Source organism: Oncorhynchus masou, chromosome 23 (assembly GCF_036934945.1).
Source record: "Oncorhynchus masou masou isolate Uvic2021 chromosome 23, UVic_Omas_1.1, whole genome shotgun sequence".
Classification (NCBI taxonomy): Eukaryota; Metazoa; Chordata; class Actinopteri; order Salmoniformes; family Salmonidae; genus Oncorhynchus; species Oncorhynchus masou.
In genome coordinates this window covers 9,263,600-9,279,612 of record NC_088234.1, presented here as the reverse complement: position 1 = coordinate 9,279,612, position 16,013 = coordinate 9,263,600, and the positions used below count along the sequence as shown (strand labels likewise).

At 45.0% G+C, this 16,013-nt stretch overlaps 1 protein-coding gene across 1 annotated transcript; it reads left to right on the top strand.

Annotated features, from left to right (window-relative positions):
• Window positions 1-1,655: 1,655 nt before the first annotated feature.
• naa40 (N-alpha-acetyltransferase 40, NatD catalytic subunit) lies at window positions 1,656-15,829 on the top strand. The gene is made up of 8 exons (XM_064931070.1): window positions 1,656-1,999; window positions 3,961-4,056; window positions 6,396-6,448; window positions 7,283-7,378; window positions 8,253-8,411; window positions 10,785-10,868; window positions 12,733-12,810; window positions 12,951-15,829. Exons 1-8 carry the CDS (start codon window positions 1,994-1,996, stop codon window positions 13,108-13,110), a joined length of 732 nt encoding a protein of 243 aa, XP_064787142.1. The 5' UTR covers window positions 1,656-1,993; the 3' UTR covers window positions 13,111-15,829.
• The last annotated feature ends 184 nt before the right edge of the window (window positions 15,830-16,013 follow it).

Sequence of the window (16,013 nt, the reverse complement as noted above, 5' to 3'; positions counted from 1 at the left end):
TGGAAAATGTCAACCACTTTGAAAGTTTCTTCAGGTACAGTCTCAAAAAAACATCAAGCACTATGATGATTCTGGCTCTCATGAGGACCGCAACATGAAAGGAAAACCCAGAGTTGCCTCTGCTGCAGAGGGTAAGTTCATTAGAGTTAACTGCACCTCAGATTGCAGCCAAAATAAATGCTTCAGAGTTTAAAGTAACAGACACATCTCAACATTAACTGTTCAGAGGAGACTGCGTGAATCAGGCCTTCATGGTTGAATTGCTGCAAAGACACCACGACTAAAGGACACCAATAAGATGAAGAAACTTGCTTGGAAATCTGTCCTTTGGTCTGATGAGTCCAAATTTGAGATTTCTGGTTCCAATCGCTGTGTCTTTGATGATCTCTGCATGTGTGGTTCCAACCATGAAGCATGAAGGAGGAGGTGTGATGGTGTGGGGGTGCTTTGCTGATGACACTGTCAGTGATTTATTTAAAATTCAAGGCACGATTAATCTGGATGGCTACCACAGCATTCTGCAGCGATACACCATCTCATCTGGTTTGCGCTTAGTGGGATTATTTTTTTATATGCTCAGCATATGTGGGAACTCCTTCAAAACTGTTGGAAAATCATTCCAGGTGAAGCTGGTTGAGAGAATGCCAAGAATGTGCAAAGCTGTCATCAAGGCAAAGGGTGGCTCCTTTGTGGAATCATGGCTTATAATATACTACCTAAACAAAAGATTCTCAATAAGGAATGGTGTTGCACTTGATGGAGGGAACATATAGCCTATTTTTTAGAGCGTTGGACTAGTAACCGGGAGGTTGCACGTTCAAACCCACGAGCTGACAAGGTACAAATCTGTCGTTCTGCCCCTGAACAGGCATTGTTCCTAGGCTGTCATTGAAAATAAGAATTTGTTCTTAACTGACTTGCCTAGGTAAATAAAAACATTTTGATATCCTCTTACACATTGCTGTTGGTGACATCGTGAAAGTGAAGTGTAAGAGAAACAAAAAATGAAATCAGAAATGTACATTTTAGCAGAGGCTCTCATCCAGAGCGACTTATAGTAAGTTTTATACTGGTCAAATCCATAACTCAGGCATTGCGAGCACCATGCTATACCAACTGAGACACTGTTGATCCAGCATAGCAGGCTTTGGACAACCATGCCTCAATAGCAGAAATCCATTTGTTGTCTCCAAAAATATTGCCTACCTCAGCCCCTCTTAAATAATTACTATAATCATTATTAATATTTCTACAACAAAAAAATGTTTAAAATAATAATAATATCATTTTAATTTTTAAAAATGTATTTAATCTTTTTTTAACGAGGCAAATCAGTTAAGAACTAATTCTTATTTACAATGATGGCCTACCAAAAGGCAAAAGGCCTCCTGCGGGTACGGGGCCTGAGATGATTGTTTTTTTTTAAGTACAATATAAACATTGGACAAAACACACATCACAACACTACACAAAGAGAGACCTAAAAACAACAGCATAGCAAGGCAGCAAATCCTAATGAATCAAATGGAAAAGATCAAAGATAATCAAGTTATAGATTTTAGAGACAATAATAATTGACAATCATGTGTACATCCTAAATGCCTAAAGACGCGGTGTCGTCATTTCCCCAAAGCGTTACTGTTGGTCGGAGGAGGAGGAAGAGGAAGAGTGAGGGAGGGAGGAGAGGAAGAGGGACTTGGGCCAAGACACGTAATTCACCCCCTTTCTCTTGGCGCCAATCTGGCGGAGAAAAAAAAAACTATTTTGTTTTTTTTTGGTCGTTTAGTCAACTTTAGTGTAATCAATCGTGAGCATATTCTTTTGTATCCAGTGGCGCTAGGTCGTTTGCTAAATCGCTATACCATTTTTACATAATCTTGCCCCCTTTTTTTCTCCCCCCCCACCCCAAGAAACCACATTCACTGAGCGACTAAGTTAGCTAGCTAGCAACAGCAAGACACAGCGGTCGTTTAAAAAAAACAACAACAGCGATATGGGGGTGAGTTTTGACCGTCTGTGTTTTGTGAGAAAGACATGTGAACGCTTTTGCATCAAACAAAGACTGTATCGGATAAATGATGATCCCCGGTGAGCGACGTAGAGAGGGACGGAGGGAATTGAAGGGGCGGCGGACAAAGTCCCAAGTGGCTATACAAAAGCTAGCTAGTTACACAGTCCGCTAGCTAACTCAAAAAATAACCCCGCGTTGTGATTGCAGTGGCTAGTTTTAACCACTATCGATTGCACCGGTTTTATTTGGATTTTTTTGTTGTTGTTGCTATAGGGGGGAGGGGGGCCCATTGGTGCAACGTTGTCCCGTGTGTGTTCATTTCTGGTGCCACCGCTAGCCTAGCTTGCTAGCCACTTCAATTAGCTAGGAATCCATTTTTTTATAGGTTTCTCATCATAACTACCATAGTTATGTTGAACCTACACCCTGCTAACTAACCTCTGAAGTTGTCTCACCTGTTCAGAATATATTTTGATAATGACGAGCTCGATTTATTTATTTTTTGAACCCAAATGCATGTTTTTAGCTGGGGTGGGAAGCAATAGCATAACTAGCTAGCTAGTTTGCCAGTAAGGTATTAAACTAAGTTCCTGAAACGCACCCCGAAGCTAATAACGAGGCACGTGTTCCCGAATTGCTTCCTGTAAACGAGTGAACGTTGTAGCTGGAGATCCGCTCATTACAACATGCTGACCATACATGTGTTTGTTACTGTTGTTATCATACCAGTCCTTCATTGTCTACTTCTTTAGGGATATGTAAGGTATAAGGCATTGCACTGTAGTCTCTGAGTGCGTCTGTCATTTAAAACCATGCATTCGGCGTTCCTGTTTTGTCTTTGAAACACTATTGGTGTTGTTGTACACAGGTGTACTAGTCCCTGACTTCACTCGTCATGTTCAAACACATATGCCGACTTCTGCTTGAAGATTGACCAACTGATATGCACCCCCCAATTCCTCTCCATCTCTCTCTCTCTCCCTCCCATCTCTCTCTCTCCCTCCCATCTCTCTCTCTCCCCCCATCTCTCTCCCCCCCATCTCTCTCCCCCTCCATCCCTCTCTCCATCCTCCTATTTATCCTCCTCTCCATCCTCCCCTCCATCCCTCTCTCCATCCTCCCTTCCATCCCTCTCTCCATCCTCTCCTCCATCCCTCTCTCTCCCCCTCCATCCCCCTCTCTCCCCCTCCATCCCTCCCCTCCATCCCTCTCTCTCCCCCTCCATCTCTCTCTCCCCCTCCATCTCTCTCTCTCCCCCTCCATCTCTCTCTCTCCCCCTCCATCTCTCTCTCTCCCCCCTCCATCTCTCTCTCTCCCCCCTCCATCTCTCTCTCTCCCCCCTCCATCTCTCTCTCCCCCCTCCATCTCTCTCTCTCTCCCCCTCCTTCTCTCTCTCTCTCTCCCCCCTCCTTCTCTCTCTCTCCCCCTCCATCTCTCTCTCTCCCCCTCCATCTCTCTCTCTCTCCCCCTCCTTCTCTCTCTCTCTCTCCCCTCCTCCTCTCTCTCTCTCCCCCTCCATCTCTCTCTCTCCCCCTCCATATCTCTCTCTCCCCCTCCATATCTCTCTCTCCCCTCCATCTCTCCCCCTCCATATCTCTCTCTCCCCCTCCATATCTCTCTCTCCCCCTCCATATCTCTCTCTCCCCCTCCATCCATCTCTCTCCCCCTCCATCCATCTCTCTCCCCTCCATCCATCTCTCTCTCTCCATCCATCTCTCTCCCTCCATCCCTCTCTCTCCATCCATCCTCTCTCTCCATCCATCTCTCTCTCTCCCTCATCCATCTCTCTCTCTCCCTCATCCATCTCTCTCTCCCTCATCCATCTCTCTCTCCCTCATCCATCTCTCTCTCCCTCCATCCATCTCTCCCCCCTCCATCCATCTCTCTCTCTCCCCCCCTCCATCCATCTCTCTCTCCACCCCCTCCATCCCTCTCTCCCCCCTCTCCAGAGGAAGTCAAACAAAGCGAAGGAGAAGAAGCAGGCTCGCCTGGCGGAGAGGGCAGCCATGGATGCAGTGTGTGCCAAGGTGGACTCAGCCAATAAGGTGAGGGGACAGAGGGTAAAGGACCAATAAGGTGAGGTGACCAATAAGGTGAGGGGACAGAGGGTAGGGGACCAATAAGGTGAGGGGACAGAGGGTAGGGGACCAATAAGTTGACTGACTTTCAATTTGTCTTTCAATTATTACTTTTCTTTTTTTTTCACCTTTATTTAACCAGGTCGGCCAGTTGAGAACAAGTTCTCATTTACAACTGCGACCTGGCCAAGATAAAAGAAAAGCAGTTTGACACAAACAACAACAACAACAGAGTTACACATGGAATAAACAAACATACAGTCAATAACACAATAGGGGGAAAAACATCTATATACAGTATGTACAAATGAGGTAAGATAAGGGAGGTAAAGCAACGAATAGGACATAGTGGTGAAATAATGACAATTTAGCAATTAAATACTGGAGTGATAGATGTGCAGAAGATGAATGTGCACGTAGAGATACTGGGGTACAAAGGAGCAATAAATAAATAACAGTATGGGGATGAGGTAGTTGGATGGGCTATTTACAGATGGGCTGTGTGCAGCGATCAGTTAGCTGCTCTGACAGCTGGTGCTTAAAGTTAGTGAGGGAGATATGAGTCTCCACCTTCAGTGATTTTTGCAATTCGTTCCAGTCATTGGCAGCAGAGAACTGGAAGTAAAGGAGGAATTGGCTTTGGGATGTACCTGCTGGAGTGCGTGCTACGGGTGGGTGCTGCTATGGTGACCAGTGAGATATACCTGCTGGAGCGTGTGCTACGGGTGGGTGCTGCTATGGTGACCAGTGAGATATACCTGCTGGAGCGTGTGCTACGGGTGGGTGCTGCTATGGTGACCAGTGAGATGAGATAAGGCGGGGCTTTAAAGACTTATAGATGACCTGGAGCCAGTGGGTTTAGTGACGAATATGAAGCGAGGGCCAGCCAACAAGAGCATACAGGTCGCAGTGGTGGGTGGTATATGGGGCTTTGGTGACAAAACAGATGGCACTGTGATAGACTACACTCAATTTGCTGAGTAGAGTGTCAAGGATCGGTAGGATAGTCAGTTTTACGAAAGGCATGTTTGACAGCATGAATGAAGGAGGCTTTTCTAGATTTAACTTTGGATTGGAGATGCTTAATGTGGGTCTGGAATGAGAGTTTACAGTCTAACCAGACACCTAGGTATTTGTGCTATGATATCGTATAGGACTTTGAGCGTGGCTGAGATGCACCCATGACCAGCTCTGAAACCAGATTGCATAGTGGAGAAGGTACGGTGGGATTTCAAATGGTCGGTAATCTGTTTGTTAACTTGGCTTTCAAAGACCTTAAGGGCAGGGCAGGTTAGATATAGGACTGTAGCAGTTTGGGTCTAGAGTGTCTCCCCCTTTGAAGAGGGGGATGACTGCGGCAGCTTTCCAATATTTGGGGATCTCAGACGATACGGAAGAGGGGTTGAACAGGCTAGTAAATATGGGTTGCAACAATTTCGGCAGATAGTTCTAGGAAGAGAGGGTCCAGATTGTCTAGCCCAGCTGATTTGTAGGGGTTCAGAACATAAGTTATTTGGATTTGGGTGGAAGAGAAATGGGGGAGGCTTGGGCACGTTTCTGTGGGGGGTGCAGGGCTGTTGACCGGGGTAGACAGGTGGAAGGCATGGCCTGTCGTTGGATGATAAGCATTTTTCTACCTCTACCTTGGTCACTCCCTTCCCCCTGACCTTCTCCCTCCCCTCTTGACCGTCTACCCCACCCCCGACCTTCTTTTAAGCATTTTGAAAGGGAGGTTTGGACAGGTGTGAGGAATCAAGGAAAGATATTAATTGAAAAAGAGCTCCAGTTTTTCCTGATTGTGTGACTGCATCTGACTGTAGCTCATAAGTCTCTGTCTCTCTCTCTGTCTCTCTCTCTGTCTCTCTCTGTCTCTCTCTGTCTCTCTCTGTCTCTCTCTCTGTCTCTCTCTCTCTGTCTCTCTCTCTCTGTCTCTCTCTCTGTCTCTCTCTCTGTCTCTCTCTCTGTCTCTCTCTCTGTCTCTCTCTCTGTCTCTCTCTCTGTCTCTCTCTCTGTCTCTCTCTCTGTCTCTCTCTCTGTCTCTCTCTCTGTCTCTGTCTCTCTCTCTGTCTCTCTCTCTGTCTCTCTCTCTGTGTCTCTCTCTGTGTCTCTCTCTCTGTGTCTCTCTCTCTCTGTGTCTCTCTCTCTCTCTGTGTCTCTCTCTCTCTGTGTCTCTCTCTCTCTCTGTGTCTCTCTCTCTCTGTGTCTCTCTCTGTCTCTCTCTCTCTCTGTGTCTCTCTCTCTCTGTGTCTCTCTCTCTCTGTGTCTCTCTGTTTCTGTCTCTCTCTCTCTCTCTCTGTCTCCCACAGCTGGACGACCCTTTGGCTGCTTTCCCAGTCTTCAAAAAGTATGACAGAAACGGGTAAGAGATTGTCCACCTCTATTACTATAGGTGTTGTCTGGCTGATAAATGGCCAATCAATGACTCTGGCTGATAGGTGGCCAACCAATGACTCTGGCTGATAGGTGGCCAATCAATGACTCTGGCTGATAGGTGGCCAATCAATGACTCTGGCTGATAGGTGGCCAATCAATGACTCTGGCTGATAGGTGGCCAATCAATGACTCTGGCTGATAGGTGGCCAATCAATGACTCTGGCTGATAGGTGGCCAATCAATGACTCTGGCTGATAGGTGGCCAACCAATGACTCTGGCTGATAGGTGGCCAATCAATGACTCTGGCTGATAGGTGGCCAATCAATGACTCTGGCTGATAGGTGGCCAATCAATGACTCTGGCTGATAAGTGGCCAATCAATGACTCTGGCTGATAAGTGGCCAATCAATGACTCTGGCTGATAAGTGGCCAATCAATGACTCTGGCTGATAAGTGGCCAATCAATGACTCTGGCTGATAAGTGGCCAATCAATGACTCTGGCTGATAAGTGGCCAATCAATGACTCTGGCTGATAAGTGGCCAATCAATGACTCTGGCTGATAAGTGGCCAATCAATGACTCTGGCTGATAGGTGGCCAATCAATGACTCTGGCTGATAGGTGGCCAATCAATGACTCTGGCTGATAGGTGGCCAATCAATGACTCTGGCTGATAAGTGGCCAATCAATGACTCTGGCTGATAAGTGGCCAATCAATGACTCTGGCTGATAAGTGGCCAATCAATGACTGGCTGATAAGTGGCCAATCAATGACTATAAACAGAGATTGCTCAGCTAACTGCTCTATTGATCTTCCAGATTGAATCTCCAGATCGAGTGTAAGAGAGTGTCCACTCTCAACCCCATGTCTGTGGAATGGGCCTACGAGCTGACCCGGACCAACATGCAAACACTGTAAGGAGGGAGGAGTGATGTCATTGGGGTGATGGTGAAGGGCGTGCTTATTACAGGTTTTCGGGGGGGGGGGGCTTACAATGTTTTTGGAGGAGAACGGCCGCGAGGAGGTCAGTTCTCTGATGACTTTAGAACAGAACATTGTACTCCAAAATAAAATGACGACAACCAAAATACAACCCCCTCCCCTTTCCAGACATGAGGCCAATAGCACACTGTCCATATTATCAGTGTTCCATTGAGCGTTAATCACCTGATGTGGCTAGAATGGGCTGAGGGTTGACCTTCTGCATGTACCCCACTGTGCTAGTCATTAGCTAGATCAACTCTATTGACAGGCTAGCCTAAAACGCTGCTGTTGGGGAGGGGGCTGCATTTTTTTTAATGACACCTTGATTCGGACCAGCCCCTTGATAGTGGAAGTGTAGTTTAGTAGGATGGAGGCTCATATAGTCCCCTCCCCCGCTGCTAAAAACGCTGCTTCTAAAATGTCTTGTGACAGTGATCCTCTTTTTCAAAATTGATTTCAAAGGAGTTACTTGCCATGGCATTGACTGTTGTACAATGACTGTAATAAATATTCCTCTCCGGGTGTGGTACTGTAATTTGAATATTACTTTGTCGCGTGAAGTGCGACAGGCTGAACAACTGAATTGGTAAATTATTCTGCTATGGTCTTGTCTGATTTTGTGCTGTTGATTACGTATGTTGTTGGCTCTGGAAATTCAAATAACCAAAGGTACCGGGGTCTCGGACCAGGCGGTACCCAGCCCGATTTAACTCCTGCTAACAGTCTTTACCCAATCACAATAAACTACTCACATTCCATCCAATCACGTAGGCCAGTGCTTGACATCTGACCTATGTTCTGCAGGTATGAGCAAAGCGAGTGGGGGTGGAAGGAGAGAGAAAAGAGGGATGAGATGAAAGACGAGAGGGCGTGGTATCTGCTTGCTCGAGACACAGACTCCTCCCCCGTGGCCTTCTCTCACTTCCGATTCGATGTCGAGTGCGGGGAGGAGGTGCTATACTGGTAAGGGGGTTGTCACGGTCTCCTTTTACAGGAAGTGGCACTGACTGTTACTATAGCCACAGAGAGAATGACCCAGATATTCTGCTGGGTGTGTATGCAGTGCCTTGCGAAAGTATTCGGCCCCCTTGAACTTTGCGACCTTTTGCCACATTTCAGGCTTCAAACATAAAGATATAAAACTGTATTTTTTTGTGAAGAATCAACAACAAGTGGGACACAATCATGAAGTGGAACGATATTTCAAACTTTAACAAATCAAAAACTGAAAAATTGGGCGTGCAAAATTATTCAGCCCCCTTAAGTTAATACTTTGTAGCGCCACCAAGCAAGCGGCACCATGAAGACCAAGGAGCTCTCCAATCTGGTCAGGGACAAAGTTGTGGAGAAGTACAGATCAGGGTTGGGTTATAAATAAATAAAAATATCAGAAACTTTGAACATCCCACGGAGCACCATTTAAATCCATTATTAAAACATGGAAAGGATATGGCACTACAACAAACCTGCCAAGAGAGGGCCGCCCACCAAAACTCACGGACCAGCCAAGGAGGGCATTAATCAGAGAGGCAACAAAGAGACCACAGATAACCCTGAAGGAGCTGCAAAGCTCCACAACGGAGATTGGAGTATCTGTCCATAGGACCACTTTAAGCCGTACACTCCAGAGCTGGGCTTTACGGAAGAGTGGCCAGAAAAAAAGCAATTTCTTAATTAAAGAAAAAAATAAGCAAAAGTTTGGTGTTTGCCAAAAGGCATGTAGGAGACGCCCTAAACATATGGAAGAAGGTGCTCTGGTCAGATGAGACTACAATTGAGCTTTTTGGACATCAAGGAAATCGCTATGTCTGGCACAAACCCAACACCTCTCATCACCCTGAAAAACTATCCCCACAGTGAAGCATGGTGGTGGCAGCATCATGCTATGGGTATGTTTTTCATTGGCAGGGACTGGAAACGGGTCAGAATTGAAGGAATGATGGATGGTGTTAAATACAGGGAAATTCTTGATGGAAACCTGTTTGTTTTCCAGGGATTTAAGACTGGGACGGAGGTTCACCTTCCAGCAGGTCAATGACCCTAAGCATACTGCTAAAGCAACACTCAAGTGGTTTAAGGGGAGACATTTAAATGGCTTGGAATGGCCTAGTCAAAGCCCAGACCTGAATCCAATTGAGAATCTGTGGTATAACTTAAAGATTGCTGTACACCAGCAGGAACCCATCCAAGTTGAAGGAGCTGGAGCTGTTTTTCCTTGAAGAATTGGCAAAAATCCCACTGGCTCGATGTGCCAAGCTTATAGAGACATAACCCAAGAGACTTGTAGCTGTAATTGCTGCAAAAGGTGGCTCTACAAAGTATTGACTTTGGGGGGGTTGAATAGTTATGTACACAAGTTTTGTCTTATTTCTTGTTTGTTTCACAACTATTTTGCATTTTCAAAGTGGTAGACACGTTTTGTAAATCAAATTATACAACACCCCCCCCCCAAAAAAAGAAGAAAAAAAAAACATTTTTTAATTCCAGGCTGTAAGGCAACAAAATATGAAAAATGCCAAGGGGGTGAATACTTTCGCAAGGCACTGTGGTGATGAGAGGAAGCCCAGTGGCTGGCGGTGGGAGAAGATGGAGCGAGATGGATTTTGGCCAACATTCTGCACATTTTCCCATCTATAAAACGTTTGCTCTCAATGCAGTTTTTGGTTTCCAAAACTGTTGGAAACAGTGGATAAACTTTTGTTGACTATCCTTTGACAAAGTTTTTATATTTTTTAGATATATAATATATAATAAATATATAATATATATTCTTTGAGTTAATTGAGTTAATGCACACTTCAGAGTAGGTCTTCCCTAGTGGAAATATGCAAATATATGCTAGAACGGTCCAATAGGATCTCACTAGCTCGTGCTTGGCTCTGCCCACCTTCTTGCTTCTTCTGCCCTCTGATTCATTTGCTCTCATTGGAAACAACTGGCTCTGGTCTATCTTGGGTTAGTTATTAGCATCTTTGCTATAGCTAGTAGTATTGAAATGTTATTGTATAGTACAGTTTACCTTTTTTGTTTATTTAAAAAACGTTCCCTTGTCTGAGGCTCCTGCCCTATGGCGATCTCCTGTTCTGCAGTGTGTGAGGTTGTTGTTCAAGTAAACCCCCTGAGCAGGACACTAGTCTGTCGAAAGAGCCTTATGCTTCATTACATCTTGTAAATGTGAGCACACGTGAGGGGAGAAATCCCCCTCCAACTGGTAATTACTTGTTGGTAACACCCCCCCCTTTTTCTTTTTTTTTTTCCAGTCTTTGACACGACTTAGCCGGGGTTGAACCTCGGCCAGTGTTATTGTGGTTGTTGATGTGTGTTGTGTTTTTGTAGTTACGAGGTCCAGCTGGAGAGTAGGGTGCGGAGGAAAGGACTGGGCAAGTTTCTCATCCAGATACTACAGCTCATCGCCAACAGGTACAGGTGTTATATAGTACATTAACAAAACTAGAATCGCAACGTGCAACAATTTACAACATTATTTTTTCCTGAGTTCATGCAAGGAAGTCAGACAATGGACATGCATTCATTAGGCCCTAAAGGGAGGGGGGAATATGGATTTATTTTGGGGGGGGGGTGTAGCCTAGTGGTTAGAGCGTTGGACTTGTAACCGAAAGGTTGCACGGTCGAATCTCCGAGCTGTCGAGGTACAAATCTGTCGTTCTGCCCCTGAACAAGGCAGTTAACCCACTGCCCCTCGACCCAACATTGTAAATAAGAATTTGTTCCTAACTGACGTGCCTAGTTAAATGTGAAATAAATCTATGGATTTCACATGTTGTCTATATTTTTGCTCCATGTGTGTATATACACTATTATTTGGCCTGCCTTGTGACATCACCAGGTGGAAAATAAGTTAACGGACCAATAGGAAAGAGTTCCAAATATGGATAAGGAGAGATGGACAGATTTGCTTTAAGTTTCAAACTAAACTGAACAAAAATGTAAAGTGTTGGTCCCATGTTTCATGAGATGAAATATTAAAAGATCCCAGAAATGTTCGATGCACAAACAGCTGATTTCCCTCAGATTTTTCCATCCCTGTCAGTGAGCATTTCTCCGTTGCCAAGATAATCCATCCACCTGACAGGTGTGGCATATCAAGAAGCTGATTAAACGGCATCATCATTACACAGGTGCACCTTCTGCTGGGACAAAGGCCACTAAATTATTGGGGACAATAAAAGGCCACTTTAAAATGTACAGTTTTGTCACACAACACAATGACACAGATGTCTCAAGTTGAGGGAGTGTGCAATTGGCATGCTGACGACAGGAATGTCCACCCAGAGCTGTTGCCAGAGGATTAAATGTTCATTCCTCTATCCGCGTCCAACTGCTGAGTAGTATTTATGTCTGTAATAAAGCCTTTCTGTGGTGGAAAAACTCATTCTTATTGGGTGGGCCTGGCTCCCAAGTGGGTGGGCCTATGCCCTCCAGGGGCCACCCATTGCTACACCCATGCCCAGTCATGTGAAATCCATAGATTATTGCCTAGTTCATTTTAAAGAAATAAGTTAACGCAGTAAAAACAGACATTTTACCATGTTACATTTATTTTTGTTCAGTGTCGTTCCTCATCCATATACTGTAACCCATCACCAACTCTCTCTCTCTCTGCCTCTCTCTCTCTCTCTGCCTCTCTCGCTCTCTCTCTCTCTCTCTCTGCCTCTCTCGCTCTCTCTCTCGCTCTCTCTCTCTCTCTGCCTCTCTCACTCTCTCTCTCTGCCTCTCTCTCTCTGCCTCTCGCGCTCTGCCTCTCTCGCTCACTCTCTCTCTGCCTCGCTCGCTCTCTCTCTGCCTCGCTCGCTCTCTCTCTGCCTCGCTCGCTCTCTCTCTGCCTCTCTCGCTCGCTCTCTCTGCCTCTCTCGCTCGCTCTCTCTCTGCCTCTCTCGCTCGCTCTCTCTCTGCCTCTCTCGCTCGCTCTCTCTCTGCCTCTCTCGCTCGCTCTCTCTCTGCCTCTCTCGCTCGCTCTCTCACTGCCTCTCTCGCTCGCTCTCTCTCTGCCTCGCTCGCTCTCTCTCTGCCTCTCTCGCTCGCTCTCTCTCTGCCTCTCTCGCTCGCTCTCTCTCTGCCTCTCTCGCTCGCTCTCTCTCTGCCTCTCTCGCTCGCTCTCTCTCTGCCTCTCTCGCTCGCTCTCTCTCTGCCTCTCGCTCGCTCTCTCTCTGCCTCTCTCGCTCGCTCTCTCTCTGCCGCTCTCGCTCGCTCTCTCTCTGCCTCTCTCGCTCGCTCTCTCTCTGCCGCTCTCGCTCGCTCTCTCTCTGCCTCTCTCTGCCTCTAGCACACAGATGAAGAAGGTGATGTTAACAGTATTCAAACACAACCACGGGGCGTACCAGTTCTTCAGAGAAGCTTTACAGTGGGTTTCTATAGCAACATCAACAGCTGCTTCTCAACGTGTACAAACATGATTTTGTTCTTTTAGAGATCACTGTTGGTGCTGTACTCAATCCACTCTTCCCTTCTTCTTCTTTCTACCACCCTTTTATCCCTCACCAGGTTCGATATCGACGACACCTCCCCCAGTATGTCTGGTTGTTGTGGCGACGACTGCACCTATGAGATCCTGTCGCGGCGGACCAAACATGCCGAGGCCCAAGCCGAGGCCCAGGGGCACAGCCACGGTGGAGGAGGGCACTGTGGAGGCTGCTGCCACTGAGGGAGCCTGTTCCTATTTCACCACTTCCTGCCCACTTCCTGGTCCCACGCTCTAGAAGCTGCCCTTGGTCCGCTTCTCTGCTCATGAGTCATTACTGTACCCAACCTCCAATCGCCCCAAAATCCCTGGCCCCCTCTATATCCCACCCTCTCTCTCATCCATACCCCTCTCTTTCTCTCTCATCCATATCCCTCTCTCTCTCCATACTATTTCAGTCTTTGATAAGTTAGGAATCTGCTTGTGCTCTGTCTTGGCAGCCACCTCTTCAACAGCTTTCTGAACTGTCCCAAGGCTCCATCCCAATAATTCTAATGTGCAATGTATTAGCCTTGCATTCTGAATGGTAAATTAGGATGGATTGTTGGGACAGAGCCCCCACAAATGTATTTCTCTTAGTTTGATCAGGTGTTCTGTAGATAGTCTCCCTCTCTCTTCCCCAGAGCCTCTGATCCGTTTCAGTTGATCTTCTACAGTATTTTTAAATGCTGTCTCATGGTAGGAACACCCGTTGTTCCTACATTTTTGTAGAGCGACGTGAGAGATACATACATATATATATATATATATTACACACACACATTACCAGTCAAAAGTTAGGACGCCTGATCATTTGAAGGGTTTTTCTTAATTTAAAAAAAAAAAAAAAAAAAGTTCTAAGTTGAAGAATAGTGAAGACATCACTACTATGAAGTAACACATATGGATTCATGTAGGAACCTGATTCACACAGTCTCCTCTGGACAGTTGATGTTGAGATGCGTCTGTTACTTGAACTCTGTGAAGCATTTATTTGGGCTGCGTGAATCAGGCTGGTAACTAATGAACTTAACCTGTGCAGCAGAGGTAACTCTGGGTCTTCCTTTCCAGTGGCGGTCCTCATGAGAGCCAGTTTCATCATAGTGCTTGATGGGTTTTTGCAACTGCGCTTGAAGACACTTTCAAAGTTCCGGATTGACTGACCTTCATGTCTTAAAGTAATGACGGACTGTCGTTTCTCTTAGCCCTATTTGGTAAAAGACCAAGATAAGCAATCTTCTGTATACCACACCTACCTGGTCACAACACAACTGATTGGCTCAAACACATTAAGAAGGAAATAAATTCCACAAATTAACTTTTAACAAGGCACGCCTGTTAATTGAAATGCAGTCCAGGTGACTTCCTCATGATCTGGTTGAGAGAATGCCAAGCGTATGCAAAGCTGTGAAGGAAAAGGATGGCTACTTTGAAGAATCTCAAATATAAAATATATTGTTTTTCATAGTTTTGATTTCTTCACTATTATTCAACAATGTGGAATTATTTTTTATTTTATTTTTTATAAATAATGAATCCCAGGACTGACTTAGGTGTCAACTTTTGACTGGTACTATATATATATATATATATACACACACATACACACACACGCAGTACCATATATATATATAATATAGTGCACTACTTTTGAACAGGGCCGTAGGGTAGTAATTGTTGCCATCTCTGTTACGTACAGAAACCTTCAGGGTATAGTGGCTGGCAGATCTGGGTTGCCAGATTGAGGGGTTTCACATATAGATACTAGAAACCCACCTCTGCTGTGTGTCTGTATCCCACATGGCATGCTAATGCCCATAGGTCTCTGGTTAAATGTAGTGCACTAAGGAATAGGGTTATATTTGGGATGTCTCCCCAGTGACAGGGAAGATACTCAACTCTGGCATCTCACCCAGGCTCGAAGTTTAATGCTTTATTAAAACAACAAAGAAACAAAAAAAGTTGACATTTTTTCTTGTGCATTGTATAAAGATAAACTGTCAGGTAAGTACAATCACTCGTTTTGTTTTCTACTTTCCAACCAGATAATATTCTACAGACCATGTCTGTCTCAGGTTCAAATCCCAACTGACACTAACAACCATCTCTTCTTCGTGTTTCTTAGCAACTATATTACGGTCAAATAGTTTGGGGGAAAGAAGACACCCCGAACCACAGATCTAGTATCAGATTTCCCAACCTCAAATTTGACTTTGTCCTGGACTAAAAAAAATGAATGCTTTTAAATCCAGGACTAGGCTTAATCTCGGTCTTGGAAACCAGCCCAGGGGGAGTGACAACGTTCCTCACCTGAGATCAGTGGTTCGTTAGGGCATATAAATGAAAGTCCTAAAATGGTCATTCGGCACTTACATCAATAGGCTTCTTCTAGAAATCCTATTTTTATAGGTCAGAGGCAACTTGTTTAGCACCAACTCTGTTGGGATGTGGGGGCAGGGTGGTTAGGGTTCTGATCCCAGATCTGTATCCGCTACCTGGATTGGTGGCTTTGGTCAGGTGGTGCGGGGACCGCTTTTGTTTAAATTGAAAATCCATTTAGTTTAGGGAATAAACGTTTCTTCATAATTGATACAAATAAATCGGACTTTATTATGGCCTGTTTGAATATTTTCCCTCATGATCAACTCTCTTATTTGTTTCTATCAATCATTGTCTCTTTCTGTCTATATAATCTGTTACAGATTCATTGGATTGGTTTCTATTTGCTTTTTACAGGTAAAACAATTGTTTAGGTTTAAAAAAAAAAAGACATTTAAACTCAATGTTGGACAATGAGTGTATCTGTCCTGTGACTGATTTCATTATTAACTGACAACGATGGAAGGAGGGGAAAAAACGAAACGGTCATTTCAACCTTGTCAGTGTTTTATTTGTATGTTACAAATAAAGGAAACTTGTTTGACGACTGTTCCAGTTGTCCTGGTTTATTATATATTTAGTTTGATGTAGTTACCATAGTTACCGGTGTGTAAATCCCAAATGCCACCCTATTCCTTAAATAGTGAACTACTTTAGACCAGATCATTGTGGGCCCTGGTCTAAAGTAGTGTAGTATTTTCTGTTTTTTTAAGTCAGTGAGACCAGGT

Excerpts from the sequence above, each read along its gene's own strand:
- naa40 (XM_064931070.1), top strand. Across the intron at positions 4,057-6,395 it reads AGGTGGACTCAGCCAATAAG|CTGGACGACCCTTTGGCTGC; the intron begins GTGAGGGGACAG and ends TGTCTCCCACAG. Across the intron at positions 7,379-8,252 it reads CGGACCAACATGCAAACACT|GTATGAGCAAAGCGAGTGGG; the intron begins GTAAGGAGGGAG and ends TATGTTCTGCAG.